At 39.8% G+C, this 21,195-nt stretch overlaps 1 protein-coding gene across 6 annotated transcripts in view; it reads left to right on the forward strand.

Annotated features, from left to right (window-relative positions):
- ELMOD1 (ELMO domain containing 1) overlaps positions 1-21,195 on the forward strand; it is a 70,862-nt gene that overhangs the window by 16,455 nt on the left and 33,212 nt on the right. For 3 of the 6 annotated variants that reach the window (XM_036427125.2, XM_036427130.2, XM_036427129.2), the window contains exon 2: positions 7,884-7,985. In XM_036427125.2, coding sequence (XP_036283018.1) covers positions 7,969-7,985 — 17 coding nt within the window. In that variant the 5' untranslated portion in view covers positions 7,884-7,968. Of the gene's footprint in view, positions 1-7,883; positions 7,986-8,391; positions 8,420-18,089; positions 18,226-21,195 lie in introns of those variants that run through there. The other 3 variants (XM_036427126.2, XM_036427128.1, XM_036427127.1) reach the window with 2 other exon arrangements.

Genomic DNA, 21,195 nt, shown 5'->3' on the forward strand with positions numbered 1-21,195 from the left:
GAATTTCCTGGTGTTAATTGTCCCATTAGAATGAGAGTAATTCATTGTAGGATTGATTACTACAACTTTCACTTTTTACTCCTATACTTGTGTTTGCTAAGATGTGACTGTAATTTTGTTGCAAAAATAAATGATCTCTCTCTTGAAAAGGGTAAAAAAAGAAGCATTTAGGGAAATCTAAGAGAAAGTGGAATTTATTTTGTTTTCAATTAATTCAAAAAAACTCATTCAAGCTAGTATATGTCTTCTACGTAGATTTGAAATATTCTACCAACCATTAGATATACACTGAGTGGCCAGATTATTATGATCTCTGAATGCATAAGAATCTGGCCACTCAGTATATATCTTATATAATAAAAGGCTAATATGCAAATTGTCCACTCTACCAGGAGTTTGACCAGCAGGCAGGCTGGCCAACCATCCATGTCACCTCCCCCTGGCCAGGCTGGCCGGATCCCACCCATGCACAAGTTCATGCACCAGGCCTCTAATATATAATAATCTGGCCACTCATTGTATTTTATGTTTCCTTTAAAAAGTAAGCAAATATTTTTATCTACAAAGGAAAGGTGTAATGTATTATGAAAGTTAAAATATGGAGGTAAAGTGAAGAAAAAAAAAATACACATGAGGGAAGCTCCTGATTCGAAGGCCCTGTCACACTAATGCCCTGGAGTAATGTGGGGAGGATGACATCACCACACAAATAGCAGAGTGGACCAGGAGCTTGAGTATCATTAGATTTTCTAAACCCAAGAGAGCACCTGATTTACGTGTAATATTTTAATATTAATTATTTCAGAATTTTAGAGGCAAGGGTTCTTATCTCCTTTGAAATATGACCTCAATAAGAATATTTAAAACCCACATTTTGGGCTCTGTTACCATATTTTTTGGACCATAAGACGCTCCGGACCATAAGACGCATCAGTTTTTAGAGAAGGGAAATGAAGAAAAAAAGATTCTGAAACAAATAGTGTCCTAAAATATTTTATGTGCGTTAAAACCCAACATCACAGTCATAAACACATGTAATCAACCCTGTAAAGTAAACAGCAGCATTTAGAACCATTTTAGAGCCGGGCAAGCACACAGAGACCACACAGAGCTGGGCAAGTAAAAAAACTTTTTTTTTTAAAGTATATGTGTAGGCTATATTTGGACCATAAGACGCAGGGACTTTTCCCCCCCACTTCTGGGGGGAAAAAAGTGCGTCTTATGGTCCGAAAAATACGGTATATCCATTCTTCCTATAACTTTTTCCTGTTTAGAAAATTTCAGATTTCTAGTATAGTACATTTGCTGGGGAAAGGAAAGAGGTTAATTTTTAGTGACATAGTAACCCTTATTAGATAAGAGCCCTCCAGCTACTCCCGGAACACTCCTAAATTTTGAGGGTCAGGTGTACATCCAGGCCTCAATTATTCCCAACTCTGTAATTTAGTTTGAATTGAATGTACCATTTATTCTCTTCAAGCTTAAGTCAGCCCAGAATTTTACCCCTGTGACTTCCAGAGGCAGCACAGGAGAGAAATAACAGCACTGCCTGGGAACCAGGCTTTGAAGGATTGGGTCCCAGCTCTGCCAGGTACTAGCTGTATGACCTTGGAAGCTTGCTCAGTTTTCTCAGCTACAAAATGGAGGTAATTTTTATTCCCTTCAGGGGATGCCTGTTAAGTGAGTTTTAAATAAAGGCCATACATGGAATATTGCCTGGCACAAAATAACCACTATGTAAATATTAGCTATTATTCGTAAGACCTTAAGCTGAGACTAAATTTTTTAAATTTAAGTTTTATTTTAAAAATTATCTGTAAGACATTTTTATATAAAATATTTTTATTTATTTCAGAGAGGAAGGGGGAGGGAGAGAGAGATAGAAACATCAATGATGAGAGAATCATTGATCAGCTGCCTCCTGCATGCCCCCCACTGGGGATCCAGCCTGCAACCAAGGCATGTGCCCCTGACCAAAATCGAACCTGGGACCCTTCAGTCCACAGGCCAACACTCTCTCCATTGAGCTAAATCTGCTAGGGGTAGAAGACATTTTTTAGAGAAAAAAAAAGGGGGGGGGGCAGGGATAATCCCAAATTAGGCACATTTTAAGAGTAGACTAGAATTTACTTCATGGGTTGTCTTTTATTTATCATATTAACATGATGAGTACACAAGCATTTTGCCCATTATAAGTTAGCATTTGAAGAGGGTTACACAGAAAATAGCTTTTCTCATCTTGTGTAGGGATTAAGATTTTACAGAAAGGAGTTCTATCCCCTCTAGTTAAGTTTCTAATTCATTCCAGGGGATGCTCAATAGATAGGTCAGCTTCTAAGACTTAAGGTCATCCTGCGGTACTTGACGAAAGAGCTCTCGGGGCCTGGTGCTCAGAGGAGACAGTGCAGGTTCACTGGCTCCAGGCAGAAAGGGTTTTCAGAAGTAGCAGCCCACTCCCCTGCTACCCCTGTCCTCACAGCTGGAAGAAAAAGTACAAGGGGCACACAGCCCCACACACAGCCCCACACACAGCATGGACGGGCCCATTGATCTCGGGAGGTGTTTGATTCATCAGGCACAGCCATTTGATCCTTGCCTTGGGAACAAGTCAGGGCAGTGTCCCATACACAGGGAGATAAAGTAGTGCACATGGGCTGAACGATCATATTCTTTATTTTGCTTAAAAAGGAGAGCCACGTGGTTGTTTTTTCTCCCAGTAGGGCGATTTTTAGTTGGTTTTATCAGTGTTGTTAAAAAAGGTGCATTTCTCTTAAAACTATGGAGAGTTCATTTCAGCACATCTGACCTGAGCCTTCAATTTGCCAGGCCTTGTATCAGGTGCCCGGAGCAGCATGTGTGCAGAGGGGAAGCACGGCACAGATCAAGATTTAAAACAGAGCAGGCCATTCTGATGTCCGCGCGGTTCCAGGTCCCTCGAGAGAAGCAGGTGCAGGCAAGGGACAGCACACGGTGTTCATGTTCTCCTTGCCTGCTGTGAAGTGGGGGGCAGTGAAATTACTGTCTGACCCAAAGTAAAAAGCTAAACTTTATGTAAAAATACTTCAATAAATCTGAATTTAACCCAAAATAAGTATCTACATTTTTCAATTAGCGAGACATATAAGCAAGGCGCCTTTGGTCCAATTAGCGTTGACAGGCTGTGGGTGAAAACTTGAGCAGTCTGTCAGGGCTATGTTTTGTTAGAGCATGGTGCAGACAAGAAGCAAACTCAGGTTTTGCCGACCTTACGCCCTGCCCAGCTGCTTTGCCTTCAAAGGAGGCACAGAGAGATTACCCTGGCCCCACTCATTAAAAAACAACTCCTAGGCCATGTCTTATCAATAGTGAGTGGCTCACAGTGTCACACGTTGCACACCAACTCTGATTTGTTGCAGGTTCCTGTCGTTTACACCAATTGTCTAGTTCGCAGTAAGTAGGACCTTACCAAGTATGCCTCTTTTAACACCAAGCTAGATTTTAAAAATAAGGTGAGCAGTAATTCGTTTTATTTCTCTATGGAAACCATTTAGAGAAGTTACTTAGTGCCCAGTGAGCCATGATTGTATTAAATAGTATTTACAAAGTCTTTCTTCTATCACCCAAACCCATGGTTGGTGTGTGCTCTTTGGGGGACAGATAATTAGAACTCATTGCTGTCTTTGTTTCCTGTTTGGGGGACAGATAATTGAAACTAATTGTTATTTTCTTTCCCTTCACTTTTTCCACCCGATCAGTAAGTCCGAGTGATTCTGCTTTCCACCTCTGTTCGCATCTCTCCATCACCACAATCACTGTTCCAGTTTACGTCACAACTTGTCAGAACTCATGTTAATAATGTCCTAACTGATTCTTCACTTATCAAAGTAATCTTTTACTTTAGAGGAGTGTATAATAAGAATGACAAACTAATACTAATAATAAGTGCTATTCAACTGGCTGCATGTTACATACTGTAATTCTTAGAACAATCCTGCAAAGTTCTCCACTTAACAGGGAGAAAACAGAACCCTAGGAAAATGAAGCAGCTTGTCTAAAGCCACTAGACTAGTGGTAGATCCCGGATAGGAACTGTCTCCAAAGCTTGTGCTCTTAACCACCATGCATGCTTTCTGCCACATTTGCCAAATTTTTCCTTAAATTGTAATGCTCCCCTGCAATATTAAACTATGTTGCGTTACCCAGCATAATGCAGGGCACATAAGCATTCAAGAAGGTGTCTTTTAAGAGTCTCATGCTCTACGGACTGAGCTAGCTGGGCGCGGTCAAGAAGGTGTTTTTTAATGAATAGACTCAGGAAGCTCTATGTAGAGGGCAGGAAGCTGCAGAATTATATTATTTTATTTGTCCTACATCATTATGAAATGAGATTTTTTTTTTTTAGGTAAACTGGTTTTCTATTTAATTAAAATGAAACCATTTAAAGATTCCTTTAAATATTGGTAAAATATTTCTGAAATGCATTCCATTCTTTATTGCCTTCTAGTATGACAATTCTAATTTAATATTATCCCAATGACAAAGATCTAGTATTATGTACAACAAATGTTGTATATGCTACTTCTTTAGTATTTCCTTCTGGGCTATGGTTTGAATTACCATTTCTATGCCAATGAAGCCTAAATCTTTGTCTCCAATGGGAATTTTTCTTCTGACCTTCAGATTCAGGTATATCCATACTACCACTTGGCCCAGCAAGCTCAAAATCCCCCCTCATAGATCTCCAAACACACCCAGACCTCAAAATCTCCTCCAGAATTCTGTGTCTTAATAAAATAATCTACTGTCTCCCCATCTATGCTAGCGATAAACATGGGCATAATGTTTGACTCCTCCTTTTCCTTCACCAATCTATTCCCTAATCAATTATCAAAAGTTCTATTCGTTTTACTTTCTGAATATCTCTCAAACCCATCACAGTTCTGTCTCTGTCAATTACCTTCTCCTGCCATTATTTTTTTTGCCTGGACTATTATATTAACCTTCTAAAGGATGTCCCCTCCAACAATTTTACCATAATCCAATTTGTTCTCCATACTTCAAGCAGAGAACGTTTTTAAAACTAGAAATTGGATCATCTCACATCTCAGTTGGAAGACTTTTATAATAGTTGCTTATTATTCAGACTTCTTAAATATTGCTTATAAAGTCTTAGATGATCTGACTATCTCTTGGTTTTCCAGATCTTACCATCCCTGTTTTTACCTGTCCCTCTTACCAAGCACCAGGTCACATGTTGATCATTTTTCCCTCTGCACAATGTGTATTCTCTTGCTCCTAGGACTTTGTAGTACTATGGAACCCTCTGACCCCTACATCACAAGATAAGCATCACTACACAGCACCCATTTCCACTTGTAAAACTGTGTTTAAATACCTATTTGTTTCTCTGTATCAGCTCTACAATCCTCCCTCAAGACTTCAGGGTCTAGAGAATGAAACCCATGCCTCCCATGTTTATCCTGTATTCCTAGTGGCTAACTTTGTACCTAGAGCCTACTAGGCATCAATATATTGGAATACATTTTTAATTTTAGAATAGATTTTCAGAAAAGTTACAAAGATAATACAGCATGTTCCTTCGTTGGCATCCAGTTTATTATGTTAATATGAACATTTGTCACAACTAATGGGCCAATATTGATGCCGAATTAACTAAAATCCATGCTTATTCAGATTTCCTTAGTTTTTACATAAAAACTTTCTGTTCCAGGATCCCATCCAGGATGTCACATTATAATTAATTATTATATCTCCTTAGCCACCTCTTGGCTGTGATAGTTTCTGAGACTTTTCCCGTTTGTGATGATCTGGAAATGTTAAGGAGCACTGGTTAGGTATTTTGTGCAATGTCCATCAATAGGAGTTGGACTGATTTTTAAAAATATATTTATTTATTGATTTCAGAGAGGAAGGAAGGAGAGAGAGAGAGAAATCTCAGTGATGAGAGAGAACCATTAATCGGCTGCCTCCTGCACACCCCCTACTGGGGATCAAATCTAGGCATGTGCCCTTGACCAGAATCAAACCTGGGACCCTTCAGTCTGCAGGCTGGTGCTCTATCCACTGAGTCAAGTCAGCTAGGGCTGTTCTGATGTTTTTATCATGATGAAACAGGGGTAAAGGTTTGGAGGAGGAAGACCATGGAGGTAAAGTGCCATTTTCATCCCAGCATATCAAGAATGTACTCTGTCAGCATAACTTCCCACTCTGATGTTAACCTTGATCACCTGAGATAGTATTTGTCAGGTTTCTCTACAGTCGAGTTACTCATTCCCCTCTTTCACACTATACTCAGGAAGTCCCTATGCCCAGACAACATTGAAGGGATTAAGAATTCTACTCCAGTTCCTTGAGGCAGAGTATCTACATAAATTATTTGGAAGTCTTCTGTACAGGAGGTTGATCTAGTATTCTCCATTTACTTATTCAGTCATTAATTTATATCAGTATGGAATCACAGATACTTACTTTATGGTATAATCCAATGCTACATTTATTACGTTACGCACATTGTCCCAGTGTTGGCCATCAGGGGCCCTTGCAGTGGTTCCTCTGTTTATTGGGCATCGCCTTCACTGTCTGCCCTTTGAGCACAGTCTTCATTTCTGGCACAACAAGACATGTCAGGTTCACCTTGTGTGTTCCCTGCCCTATCCCCAGACTCAGCCACTCCTCCAAGAAGCCTTGGTTCCTTATCTTTGAGAATATTTTACAAACCATACTCTGGGCTTTGGGTAGACACTAATGCTTTTTAGTTAAAATTTGGATTCGTTTTTAAAAGCCACAAAAGTACAAAGAATAATATATATTCCCACCACATAAAAAAGGACACAAATTGTGCCCCCCCCCCTTTATTTTGCTTGGGATATGTTTTAAGAAATAAAATGCTTATCAAATTGAAGGTCAGTTTTTCTTCCTTGATCCTAAACCTCTCCCTGTCCTGCCCAAAGCAAGCACAATCTTAAATTGATGTGTACACTCCCCCCCCCCCCAAGCATGCATGGAGTATTTACAGGGGGAAAATGTGTTAAAGAAAAGACTGGCTTTGGGATTGAGTTGTCCACATTTCTGAGCTGTTCTAGTAGGTAGTTGTGTCTCTTCCCTCAGCCACTTGTCCATCCACTCAGTTCCTCGTGTTGCCATTGCAGCTGGTGTTCCATTCATCACTCCTCCTCTTCGGCAACGTCTCTCCACTATTGTCTCCAGCCTCTCCCTTCTCTAGGCTGATTCATCCCACTTTGTAGGCAGCTTCTGCTGCCCTCCTTATAAGAAGGAAGAAGACCAGTAACCTGGTATTATAGACTTCGTTAAAGCAAAGTATAAGCTGGAAAGTGCTAGACAAATATAAAACCTCACTGTTCTAGTCAGAGTACAAAAAAAAAAAAATGGGGGAGGGGGAATATGGAGCATATTGTTCACTTGTTTGGAGTAATTGGCTCTTTAACACCTATATTTTAAAGGCATTACCAGCTGCTTCTAGTTATTTTTTAGTTGCACTTCTGAGAGGTTGGGGCTGCCAGATTTCAGACCATTGGCCATCTGGAAATCAGGATAATTTCATGGTTCTTCATTACTTCAAATACTCTCCTTCCAAATGTAGAAATGCCCAAAATAGAGAAAAAAGCTTACTCTATTTCAAAGATTGCTGATGAAACTAATAATTTCTCCAGCAAGTGACTTAAAATGAAAGGCTAATTGTTAATGATAAAATAAAAGGCTTGAGCTATAATCTCCATCCATAAAATTGAACGGCTTCGTGGGCAGTTGGGTTGACAATGCTCCGGGTGCCATAGAATATTGTCTGCTTACTAATGTAAGCAGAACTCTGGAGGTTAGGGTTTCCAGCACCCTTAATAGTAAATACATCTTTTTTCTTCCCACAGCTGGCACTTATTTTGACAAAGGCCAACTGGAAAGCAGTTACTTGAGGACAGTTTGGATAACATCTGGATAAGCAGAACAGGCACCATGAAGCACTTCCTGAGGTAAGCATTTCTAGTTTCCCGAATTGAGCCCTCTAAAATGAGAAACTTCCTCTTCAATTAGGATAATATTTTTGTTCACCATTTGTGATAATGGTAGCCATGTCTCACGTTGTACTTCAGCTAAGCATAATTTGGTCACAAGATTCCTCTGCCAACTCTATGTGCACATTGATGCTAAAAGAGAACCTTTACACGTGGTAGATTATAAGCAATGATAAGAGAGCATGAGTGAAAAAGTGAGGGGCAGGGAGAACTTTGGACAACCTTGATGCTTATATCTGTATAGAGTGGTATGTATGCTGTTAGCCTTCAAGTTGAGGTCTGGGGATTGGTAGTCAAAGAATCAATATAATTTGTGTACACTCATTTTTCTGAAATAAGTAACTTTAAATAACCCTTCATTTAGATTTTGGTTGGCTGGCCAATTATTACAGGTATTTTCAAATATTCATTTTTGGTAAAAAATATATATCCCAAGCTTCTGCTCTTCCTGCCTCAATGATGTCCCCCAAATCTGTATTAATTGTTGATTCTCTGAAGACACTGCTGTATAGAGCACTGTGTATGTTGGTAGGTTTGGGGGTAATCTTGTTTGTTTTGAAAGCCATTAGGCTTGATCTATAATTATTTTCAAGAGTATTAACTATCATTTACAATACAGTAATAGGATTCTTCTTTTTTTAAAAATATATATTTTATTGATTTTGTACAGAGAGGAAGGGAGAGAGATAGAGAGTTAGAAACATCGATGAGAGAGAGTTATCGATCAGCTGCCTCTTGCACACCCCCTACTGGGAATATGCCCGCAACCAAGGTACATGCCCTTGACCAGAATCGAACCTGGGACCTTTCAGTCCCCAAGCTGACGCTCTATCCATTGAGCCAAACCGGTTTTGGCAGTAATAGGATTCTTGAAGAAATTTTACATTGTATTAAAACATGACCAAAGTAATGTCGGTCTAGTTCTGAAAATTAGAAAATAAAGCACACTCTCCCTCGAGACAGTTGCTTACCTCTCTACACGTGTTTGTCCCTTGCTCTGGCTTCTTGTCTCTGAAAAATGAGTGGGCTTGCTTCCTTTAGGAAATTTAATTCTTTTGTGGCTGCTGTTTACGATTTTTCTTTCCCCACTGGTGTTGTTTGCACCATTGTTTCTGGAGCACGGAGGTCGATTTGTGTGGGAGTCACCACGTTCTGCTGCAGTGACTGATGTGCAGTGGATCTTACAACTGTGCAGACCTCTCTGGAGGTCACTATTTAACTGTTCAAAGGCATTAGCATTGATAGGCATACTGCTCTCCCGTTTATCTTGGCCGAGGAAAAGGACAGTATTTGAAAAATCACTAGGAGATTTGCCAGCAAAGTGTTTGATCTGATACATGTTTTGGGTTGCCATGGTAATAAACCCATCTGCTTCCACAGTATGAGAAATTGGTACTTATGAATCCCTCCTGAATAGCTCTTAGTGGTGGAGTCGTGTTAACAGAAAGCTGCAGTGTGAGAGGAAGCTCAGACATCAGGAGCTCCTTTTGTGAAAGAGGCGACAGAAGTGGTCAGGTTTGTGCCAAGATTGATGCCACTGGATTTCTTCTTCACGCTCTTGCTGGTTTTAGAAAAACTTGAGTTGCCTCAAAACCAGCCATTTTAGGAGAAATAGGAGCATTTGTGTTTGTCAGGTTTTTTTTGTTTTGTTTTGTTCAGTTGAGTAGGTGTGACGCTGTGTTTGGTGCAGATGATAACTTTTTAAAACTACGTTTATGTGATGATTTAGAACTGGTGTAGGTAAACTCTACCACTGCAATTTCACACAGGTGAGCTCCGAAGATAATGGAACCAGCACATCCCTGTCAGTTGTGTGTTCTGATGCATTTTTTTTCTCTTTTCAGTTGGCATATATATTTTATAAATATTACTTGACATGGATTATTTATGTGAAAGTGAGTCTAGGATAATAGGTAACACACCAAGAAAGATACTTGAGGATTTCCATTGATCATAGGTTTTGATAATGAAAGCAAATTCAATCATTGCCCCTCCTTGGTTGATTTTTGCTTTTGGCTTTAGTTTTTGTTTTGAATGCTTTTATTAAGTTATAATGAGTATGTATTTGTTATATGTTAATGTTTATGAAATTTGGAAGGCTAAGAGGGCAGAGTAACTATAGGACTCTCTTTCACGGCCCGCGTAGAAAGAGTTCCAATTCAGGGTTCAGGTTCTGGAGAAGGGCCGCACACAAATGAAAAGAGACTTGAAGAAATTCAATTTGGCAATTTGGGGGGCCAGGCAGTAGTCCAACTCTAGTGGAAGAACTACTACTGCTCTGGCCCTGCCATCCCTTTTATTAAGACATCTTAAGCAACATAAACAGAAATTTACATGTAGCCCTTAGGCAGGAAATAACAGAAACTTTCATGGACAAGGTAGATTCTGCTTCAGCTAACATAATCTCAACTAAAGGTTAGAGCAATTAAGGTTGTTGACCAGCCTTCCTGGCTTCCTGTCAACATCTCTTTTTCAGTGAAACTGATTTGGTTTCCAGCAAGTAACAATCCTGTATTACAACTCTATCAGGTCATTTAAACTGCCTTTTACTCCCTATAGTCTTTGCCCACAGATGTAGGACAATTTGGAAATCTTTTTATTTGAACAAAAAAGAAGGTTATGTACACATTGCCGGAATAAATCAGGTGTGAACTCTTGAGCTCAACAAATATGTAGAATAAGGGGTTGATTTTCATTGAGGAAAAATTCAGCATTATTTAAAAGCCCCCCTGGGTGATTGATTTGTCAACTTCTGAGTTGCTGTAGAATGAAATGCTCCATGTACAGTCTCCAAAGAAATGAGGTTCACCAGAAAGAATCCAGGTTGAGGGAAAGAATGGATTTTAATCCACATTAAGATGCATGGGACCCACACTCTGCTCTCTCCAGCTCACTGTTACCATCAACTATATTAATGGTGCAACTACTCAGAGTATAAAGGAGTGAGGGAATATTTGATGTTTATTTTTAAGAAATTACATGAGAAGTTAGAAATAAATGCTTTAGATTAGTACACTCAACTGAAGGATATGTTTTAAATTGAGATTAGATATGGGATATTATATAAGTACATCATTTTCACCAAATATGACTTTTTCCAAGGTCTACATTAAAAGAAAACCAGGGATTAAATGGAGAAGAAAGTGTGTCTATGTTTTATCAGAGAAAGAGAGGTCACTTTCTGAGCCCCAAATAGAATTGAGGTTTAGGGTTTAGTTTATACACTGAGTGGCCAGATTATTATGATCTTTGAACGCATAATAATTTGGCTACTCAGTATATGTGTGTGTGTGTGTGTGCATATATATATATATATATATATATATTAGAAGCCTGGTGCATGAACTCGTGCATGGGTGGGGTCCGGCCAGCCTGGCCAGAGGAAGGGGACATGGGCTGTTGGCTGGCCTACCTGCTGGTCAAACTCCTGGTTGAGGGGACTATTTGCATATTAGCCTTTTATTATATAGGACCGTGGTTCTCAACCTTTTTAATGCTGCGACCCTTTAATATAGTTCCTCATGTTGTGGTGACCCCCAACCATAAAATTATTTTCATTGCTACTTTATAACTGTAATTTTGCTGCTGTTATGAATCATAATGTAAATATCTGTGTTTTCCAATAGCCTTAGGTGACCCTACTAGTGGTTCTTAACCTGTGGATCACAACCCACAGGTTGAGAACCGCTCCTGTAGAGCATAAGCCCATCAGAAAAACTAAGATAAAAATGTGGGCAAGCCGAAACTGGTTTGGCTCAGCGGTAGAGCTTCGGTCTGCGGACTGAAGGGTCCCAGGTTCGATTCCAGTCAAGGGCATGTACGTTGGTTGCGGGCACATCCCCGGTAGAGGGTGTGCAAGAGGCACCTGGTCGATGTTTATCTCTCATTGATGTTTCTAGCTCTCTATCTCTCTCCCATCCTCTCTGTAAAAAAAACAAAAAACAAAAAAAACAAAAAAAAAGTGGGCAAAACTAAGATTAAAAAAAAAAAGGAATGTGATATGATATAGGCATTTTGTGACGAATGCTCAGGGATGGCTTCACTGGGGTGAGATTGAGGGGAAAGGAGGACGAGGATGCTTCTATCCTATATAGTAAAAGGGTAATATGCAAATTGACCCTAATGGCGGAACGACTGTTGCTATGATGCGCACTGACCATCAGGGGGCAGACGCTTAGCACAGGAGCTTCCCCTTGGTCATCAGTGTGTTCTCACAGGGGGAGCTCTGCTCAGCCACAAGCCTGGCCAATGGCTGCGAACACAGCAGAGTTGTCAGGAGCCTCTCCCACCTCCTTGGCAGTGCTAAGGATGTCCAAATGCAGCGTAGGCCCGATCCCCTTGGGAATGGGCCTAAGCTGGCAGGTGGACTTTCCCTGAGGGGTCCCAAGCAAGAGGGCACAAGCTGAGCTGAGGGACCCCCTGAGTGCACAGATTTTCATGCACTGGGCCTCTAGTTTTTAAATAAGGATAGAGGGTAGGGGAGGTGGAGAAGATGCTGTGAACAAAGTCCAGAAAGTGTGACGTGCTGCTGCAAGCAGCAGGTGGTCCAGATGTGTTGGCGGTTGACCCTGTGTAGAGTGGGCAAAAGATAAGCTGCCAAGGTAAAGTTAGGGCCAGTCCTTGGGCACCTGTGCAAGCATGGTGTAAAGCAGCCCAGAAGCATGGTAACATTTTAACTCAAACCTAAAGTAGACCTCAAAGAGAAGGAAGAGTCAGATGGAAAATCTCCTTCCCTTGGGACACATATCTAGCCTTCCTTTAGAACACATGTGTCAAACACAAGGCCCGCGGGCCAAATCCGTCCCGCCAGGCCTTGCAATGTGGCCCGCACCGCGCTGTCATCACTGCACTCCGCTGCATTTCCATCACAATGACAGTTTATGACTGTTCAGTAAACCATTCGGCCCGCGATTTAGGCTGGATTTTAGATTTTGGCCCCTTCTCTGATTGAGTTCGACACCCCTACTTTAGAACTAGAAAACTAGGCCATTCCCTTCGCCTTACAGATGGGAAGGCAGAAGCCTAGCGGGGCAGAGTGGTTTGTCCAATGTCAAACAGCCCATTGTAGCAAATGGACACGAAATGTGAATTCAGACCTCCAGACATGTTCCTTTTTAGCTAGGCAGTATTTCCATTCAGCACCCACCAATTTCCAGTGCTCTGGGGGGGCCAAAGGTGCAGGGCCATGTAGTTGTCCCAGAATTTGATTACCATTGCTTAAGGTATTGACTGAGCTTGTCAGAAGTAGAAGCTACATCCTGAAAGGGGTTTACAGCATGAACATCCAACTACCACTGTCCCTGTAGCCTGGTGTGTTTAGTCATAGTTATTTTTATTTTTAAAGAAACTCAGGTGCATATCAGGTATATAAATGTATACATAAATATACATGCATATACACATATCTATGTATGTAAAAGCCTAAGTGACCTTTGGGACTGTTCTATCAATAGCTATGATGCACACTGACCACCAGGGGGCAGACGCTCAATGCACAGGCATGGAAACATGGAACAGACTGATGAATCTCAGAGGGAAGGGGGGAGGGAGGAGGTTGGGAAGAGATTAACCAAAGATTTTATATGCATACTAGAAGCCCGGTGCACGGATTCTTGCACTGGTGAGGTCCCTTGGCCTGGCCTGTGGGGACGAGGCCGGAACTGGCAGTCTGACATCCCCTGATAGGTCCCAGACTGTGAGAGGGCACAGGCCAGGCTGGGGGACCCCACTGGTACACAAACCCATGCATCAGGGTCTCTAGTGCATGTGTGTGTGTGTGTGTGTGTGTGAGTGTGTGTGTATGTATATGTATGTATATGTGTGTGTGTGTGTGTATATATATATATATATATATATATATATATATATATATCTGTGTATACCCTGTTTCTCGGAAAATAAGACAGTGTCTTATATTAATTTTTGCTCCCAAAGATGCACTAGATCTTATTTTCAGGGGATGTCTTATTTTTCCATGAAGAAGAATACGGTACACATTTATTGTTAAATGAAAATAAAGGAAATTTATTACCTGTATACGGTACGGTAGTACGGTAGTTGTCAACACAAACCAGACAAACTGTGAATCTTACAGTATCAAGAATTTACTCATTTATTCAATGACAAGCATGTCTTCTGGAACATCATCAAAACAATCCGATTCCTGAATTTCCTGGTGAATTTCTTGTGACTCCATTTCTTTCAGAATCAATGGACCAAATCTCTCATGTTTAGCCTAGGGGGGCCTTATTTTCGGGGGGGGTGCCTTCTATTTCACTCAGAAGGAAACCTGTAAGTAGGTCTTATTTTCGGAGGATGTCTATTTTCAGGGAAACACAGTATGTGTATGTATATGTATATGTATATATGTATATGTGTGTATGTGTATATATGATATGTATATGTGTATATATGTATATGTGTATGCATGTATATTTGTATATGTGTATATATATGTATATATGTGTATATGTATATGTGTATATATGTATATATGTGTGTGTATGTATGTATGCATGTATGTATATACAGTAGTTCCTTGAGTTACATCAGAGATCCGTTCCTACAGCGCAGTGTAACGTGATTTTTGTAGTAAGTTGGAATCCACCTACATAAGCTCCTGTGTCACTCACATACACAGCAGTAATGAAGTGAAACAGTAAAAGAAAATTTAAAAGAAAGATAACAATTCCTGACCTTTACTTGTGGTAAACAAATAATAAAAAACACAAAGCACATGTACATACATCGAAATGATGGAACTTTTATATATATATACATATATATATATAAATAAATAAATGGGAGATGGCGACATAACCACAAAACGACATAACCTGAGAACTGCAGTATACACACAAATACGGATTCAGTAGATGTTGGGTTTGTGTTTCATTCATTTAACTTTTGTATTTTTCACTTTTGCTCTGACGAGAGTAAGGCATGCTAATTTCCCTGTTGTGCTTGCCTCCTTGTCAGGACAGTCAAGAGTTGGCTTTACTGTCCCATCTCAGAGGATGGTACTTTCTCTCTGCCTCTCTAACATTCTAAGCAATTTCTTTTATAGAATTACCACACTATTTTTTTCTTTTACTTTTTTGTTTTTATTGTCATTTTCCTTACTAGATTATAAGTTCCTTGTGGACAGGGATGGCATGTGGTTGCAGTGAAATTAAGTTCTTGACCCATTTTTGTTTTTTCCCTTACATAATACCCACACATTTTCCTATTGTACTATACACCAGATTTCTCATTTTTTATTTGTTCACTTTAGTGAAGGAATAAGTCAAGTACCTTACAATGATCACTTTTAATTTTCTACAGTATATTATAAACTCTTTCTTTCAACTATTCTAGGTCTTTAACTCAACAGAAATTACTATTTTTATTCATAATACTGAGAATATCCTCTAAACTGGTCCTGATATATATATATAAAGTTATGCAATGTATCTATAATACTAAAATGCTTACTGCTCATCCTTTACAGAAGATTTGGGGGCTAGCCGAAACCGGTTTGGCTCAGTGGATGGAGCATCTGCCTATGGACTGAAAGGTCCCAGGTTCAATTCCGATTAGGGGCATGTACCTTGGTTGTGGGCACACCCCCAGTAGGGGATGTACAAGAGGCAGCTGATTGATGTTTCTCTCTCATCGATGTTTCTAACTCTCTATCCCTCTCTATTCCTCTCTGTTAAAAAATCAATAAAATATATTTTTAAAAAAAGATTTAAGGCTTATGATGGATAATGACTTTCCATCTAATTAATTAATTTAATTTATTTATTTACTGGAGGCCTGGTGCATGAAATTCATGCACTCAGGGTTGAGGGGTGCCTCAGCCCAGCCTGTGCCCTCTCGCAGACTGGGAGCCCTTGGGAGATGCCTGACTGACAGGGGTGTCCCCCAGGGGAGAGGTCTTAAGCCAACAGTGGGACATCCTAGAGGAGGAAGAGCCTGGCTTCTGGCTGAGCGGTGTTCAGCGTCTGCCCCCTGGTGGTCAGTGCATATCATAGTCATTCCGCTGTTTGGTAGACTTGCATATTAGCCTCTTATTATATCAGATTTATTTGTTTATTTAAATCTTTATTGTTAAGAGTATTACAGCTGTTCCCCTCTATTTCCCCATTGCCCTCTCCACCTGGTACTGGCCCTGAGTCAGGCCTTCACCACCCTGTCATCTGTGTCCATAGGAATGCATATATGCATATAAGATCTTTGGTTAATCTCTTCCTGTCCTCCCCTCCCCCCTTCCCTCTGAGATTCATCAGTCTGTTTCAAGTTTCCATGCCTCTGGTTCTATTGTATTTAACAGTTTATTTTGTTCATTATATTTCTTTGTTTATTTTGGATTTAATTGTTGATAGAAATGTATTTATTGATATTTTGTTATTCTTATTTTTCTTCTCCCTTTCCTTCTCCCTCCCCTTCTCCCTTTTCTTTTCCTTCTCCCTCTCCTTCTCCCTTTCCTTTTCCTTCTTCCTCTCCCTTTCCCTTTCCCTCTCCTTCTTTTTAAAGAATAACCTTTAGTATTTATATAATACTATGAATGGACGCTTTTAGCTTTTTCTTGTCTATGAAGCTCTTTATCTGACTTTCAATTCTAAATAATGGCTTTGCTGGGTAGAGTAATCTTGGTTGTAGGTCCTTGCTATTCATCACTTTGATATTTCTTTCCACTCCCTTGGCCTGCAAAGTTTCTGTTGAAATATCAGAAATATATCAGATAGTCATATGAGTGCTCCCTTATAGGTAACTAACTGCTCTTCTCTTGCTGCTTTTAAGATTCTCTCTTTGTATTTAACCCTGGGCATTTAAATTATAATGTGTCTTGGTGTGGTCCTCTTTGGGTTTCTCTTGTTTAGGACTCTATGAGCTTCCTGGACTTGTAAGTCTATCTCTTTCACCAGGTAGGGGAAGTTTTCTGACATTATTTCTTCAAATAGGTTTTCAATATCTTGCTCTCTCTCTTCTTATGGCATCCCCATAATATGAACATTGGTATTTATAGATTTATTTAATATTTTGGTTCTTTTAAAAATATTTTTACAACAAAAGTTTATATTTTAGATTATAAGTACATACTTTTTAAATTTCAGTGTAATGTGTTTGCTGCTTTCTTTATAAATATTATCCAAGTACCCCAAAATATCTGATTTTTAAAAAATAATTATTGTAAAATGTATTATTTAAAGCATCAAATTTTAATTTAATTGTGATGTCATTAATAAATTAAGAAAAACCTGTGCCTTCTTTTCTTTGAAAGAAGAAAAAATTAAGCCAATAATTAGATCTTGTTTATCCCACAATCAGCCAGTGCTTCCTAATTCCTCAGATAAAATTTTCCTGGAATGTAAAAAGAGTGCCCTTTGCTATAGCAATAGAATTTGGAATAGTATCAACCCGTAATGGGTTACAACCACCAATTTTTAAAGGCAGTGTGATTTTTTCAGATAAAGAATGGTGGAAAAGACCACAGGGCCCCACACAGCCTAGGCATGGGGCACTGGGCACTGCCTCTCAGCTGTTCACTAAAGAAAATATACTTCTGTTTTTCTAGAGGCGCACAAATGGTTTCTTTGTGTGATTTCACAGTTCCAGTCCATGTATCAAGTCCTCTACCGCCTCTCTTTCTAGTAGGAACCTCATCATACAGAGAATCCCACTTACTAGGCCAATTGGCAAGTTAATTTCCATTTGATGGCCAGTACCCCTGATCAGAAACTTTACAAAAGCAACTGAAAGTTTTCTAAAGTAAAATATTGATATATTTGACTAAAAAAAAATTAGGCTTTCATCAAAAGCAACTGAAAAAAAATGTAATGTCATTTTAAAAAGTTGATGGGAAAATTAAAAATTAAATAAAATAAAAATTAAATAAATAAAATAGTAAGTATTTTTTTAAAAGTGCCTGAAATGCTAGAAATGTTGAGCAATTTGCCTTTGTTCTTTACGCCCATTTAGATGAAAAGTGTTTCATTCAGGAAACTGGTTTGAAAATAGAACTGTGATTATTTTGTATGCTTCCTTCCTCACCAATAGTGTACTTCTTATTTATTACAGGATTTCTTCAAGCAAGAATTAACTTTCATTAACAAATTCATTGAAACTTTTCAAAATAAACCAGTTTCCTCTTATTATTCCAAAAGAAGACGTCAGAGTCGCAAAGTTAAGATGATGGAGTAGTGTTGCATTACAGGTACCCACGCCCCTCACCCCACAGGCAGGCGGCCACTTGGAGCTGGGCACGTCTCCTGTTTCAGAGGCCCCACGCCTGCGGAGCCGGTTCTTCTAACAAGGCACAAGGCAGGGACTTGCTTTTACTTGATAGCGGGGATGTGATCCATTTTGAATTATTTACATGGGTGGCTGTTCTCGTTCAAGCTGGAGAATGAGTGTTCAGTAATAAATGGGATCGTAATTGTCTTTAAGAAGCATACTGCTGTGAACTCAGCCATCAACCCCACTCGGCAGCATACTAATAAACCCGACAGTAAGATAAAATACTGGAAACAGGAAATGTTTAAATAAGTCTCATTATTAAGTCAGATTCTCCTCAAGCTTAAGCAAGTTATTTAACTGGTTGTCACTGTCCTTATTAGACTATCAGTTCTTCCTGTAGTAACTCCTTTTGGAACACCATTGAAAAAGTTGTGATAAAAAATAGAAACAGCCGCCGAAACCGGTTTGGCTCAGTAGATAGAGCGTTGGCCTGCGGACTGAAAGGTCCTGGGTTCGATTCCGGTCAAGGGCATGTACCTTGGTTGCGGGCACATCCTCAGTAGGGGGTGTGCAAGAGGCAGCTGATCGATGACGCTCTCTCTCATCGATGTTTCTAACTCTCTCTCTCTCTCCCTTCCTCTCTGTACAAAATCAATAAAATATCGATATATTTAAAAAATAAAAAATAGAAACAGCTGAAACCGGTTTGGCTCAGTGGATAGAGCGTTGGCCTGCGGACTGAAAGGTCCCAGGTTCGATTCCGATAAAGGGCATGTACCTTGGTTTCAGGCATATCCCCAGTAGGGGGTGTGCAGGAGGCAGCTGATGGATGATTCTCTCTCATCGATGTTTCTAGCTCTCTGTCCCTCCCTCTTGGTATTTGTTTTTAAAGAATAGAAACAAATACCAAAAAATGTTGTGCATGTAGTTCTTAAAAACAGGAGATGGTGGTCAGGTTTTTCTCCTCATAGTCTTGAAAATTTGGCTGTTATCCCGGTAAAATGTAGTACATCTTTCAGTAGTGAGTAGAGAATCCTCCATCAGAACTGAGAGAACTAAGACTAGTGTTATGAAGAAAAAGAGCAAAATATTCCCCTAATTAAAACCATGTTGATTAGTTTGATGATTCGGGACAGGAGTTAAAAACAAGGAGAGCTATGAATCCCTAAGCAAGGGTTTCAAATGGTAGAGAGGGTGTGGCTGTAATTCTTTTTTTTTTTTTTTTTTTTTTTTTAAATACTTGTGTTGAAAGTATTACATGTGTCCCCTTTCCTTCCCCCATTGTAATTCTTATTCTAAGAGTAAGAACAGAAGGATAGGATTAAAGAAAGCAAATGGGATTTGCCTCATAGATACACTTGAGATGCCTCCACTCAAGGCATGCCAAAATAAGGAGATGGAGGAAATGAAGGGGAGGAAAGGTACTATGAATCCATCCTTAAAGTCAGATGAGAATCAGACCCTTCCTTCCTTCTTTCCTTCCTTCCTTCATTCCCTTTTTCCTAAACCAACTACTGGTTAGCTTAAGAGTATTTAAAGATCCATTTCTCTTTTTAAAAATATATATATTTTATTGATTTTTTTTATAGAAAGGAAGGGAGATGGATACAGTTATAAACATCGATGAGAGAGAAACATCGATCAGCTGCCTCCTGCACACCCCCTACTGGGGATATGCCTGCAACCAAGGTACATGCTCTTGACCGGAATCGAACATGGGACCCTTCAGTCTGCAGGCCGATGCTCTATCCACTGAGCCAAACTGGTTATGGCATGATCCATTTCTTTAATTTCTTCCTTTTGAGGATAGACATGTGAAACCAGTTTAACATTCTCACAAAATATTTAATTATGTTTAATGTCCTCCTCTGGACCTTTAGCAGTTTTTCCATAAACTTTATAATGTCAGGACTTAAATAGAACCAAGAATTTAAAACATGAGCTCCTTATTGGCCAGGAGGTCATGGTTCTGTTTCTGATCAAGGCACATGCCTGGATTGTGGGCTCAAACCCCAGTAGAAGGCGTGCAGGAAGCAGCCAATCAATTATTCTCATCACTGATGTTTCCATCTCTCTCTCTCCCTCTCCCTTCCTCTCTGAAATCAATAAACAATATATTTTTTAAAAAGAAGTGAGCTCCTGGCAGCACTTGATGGTGAAGAACAGCCAATCTGAGATGCTCGTAAGGAGGATTTGCTCCTCTGGTCCTTTCACAAGGAAGCAAGCTGTTACCAAAATAAGTCTTCCAAAGAAAGGGGTAGCCCTGGTGTTTCCATCTCGGATTTAGGTTTATGATCAAAATGCAAAATAAATTATATTTGTCAAAACATTGTTTGATCAATAGTCTGGCTTGAAAAAATATAGTTTTTAGCACGCCAGGAAAATATACTGCCTGGCATAGCAAGCTGGCCTTTTAATGAAATATCTGTGGGTATCTTGGCCCATTAGGAAAAAAAAAACAAGGAAAAAAATAAAAAACTATGCCCTTGATAATGAATAGCATTATCAGAACTACTGGCCCAGGAGTTATGAAAGGGTAAGCAGGCAGTGTATAAATCACTTCATAACTGAAACGGGTATTTCTCTTTCGTGATGTGTGGTGTTGTTTGTGTGATTATGTGAGAGGCACGTGATACACCTCCCATCGTGCTCACTCCTAAGTGATGCAGCATCTCTAACCCCTCCCTGAAGTTTTCCAGTGGGTTTTCCTGACTTTGACAGCTTCAGCATCCTCAGAGAACTTGGGGGGGGGGGTGGGGGGGTAAAAGCAAATAGAACACCATGTCTTTTCTCTTCTTTTATGTAAGGCTATCTTCATGCAAAACAGTTCCCCAGGCATATTCTTCTCATATACAAAGAGGCCAGGGGGTTATAAGTCACTTCGTACCTGGAGGCTTTCTGCCACCTGGGATGGCACTTTGAGGTCTTTGTGTAGATGTGTTGGAGA

This window comes from Pipistrellus kuhlii, unplaced genomic scaffold, assembly GCF_014108245.1.
Source record: "Pipistrellus kuhlii isolate mPipKuh1 unplaced genomic scaffold, mPipKuh1.p scaffold_m20_p_9, whole genome shotgun sequence".
NCBI classification, from domain to species: Eukaryota; Metazoa; Chordata; class Mammalia; order Chiroptera; family Vespertilionidae; genus Pipistrellus; species Pipistrellus kuhlii.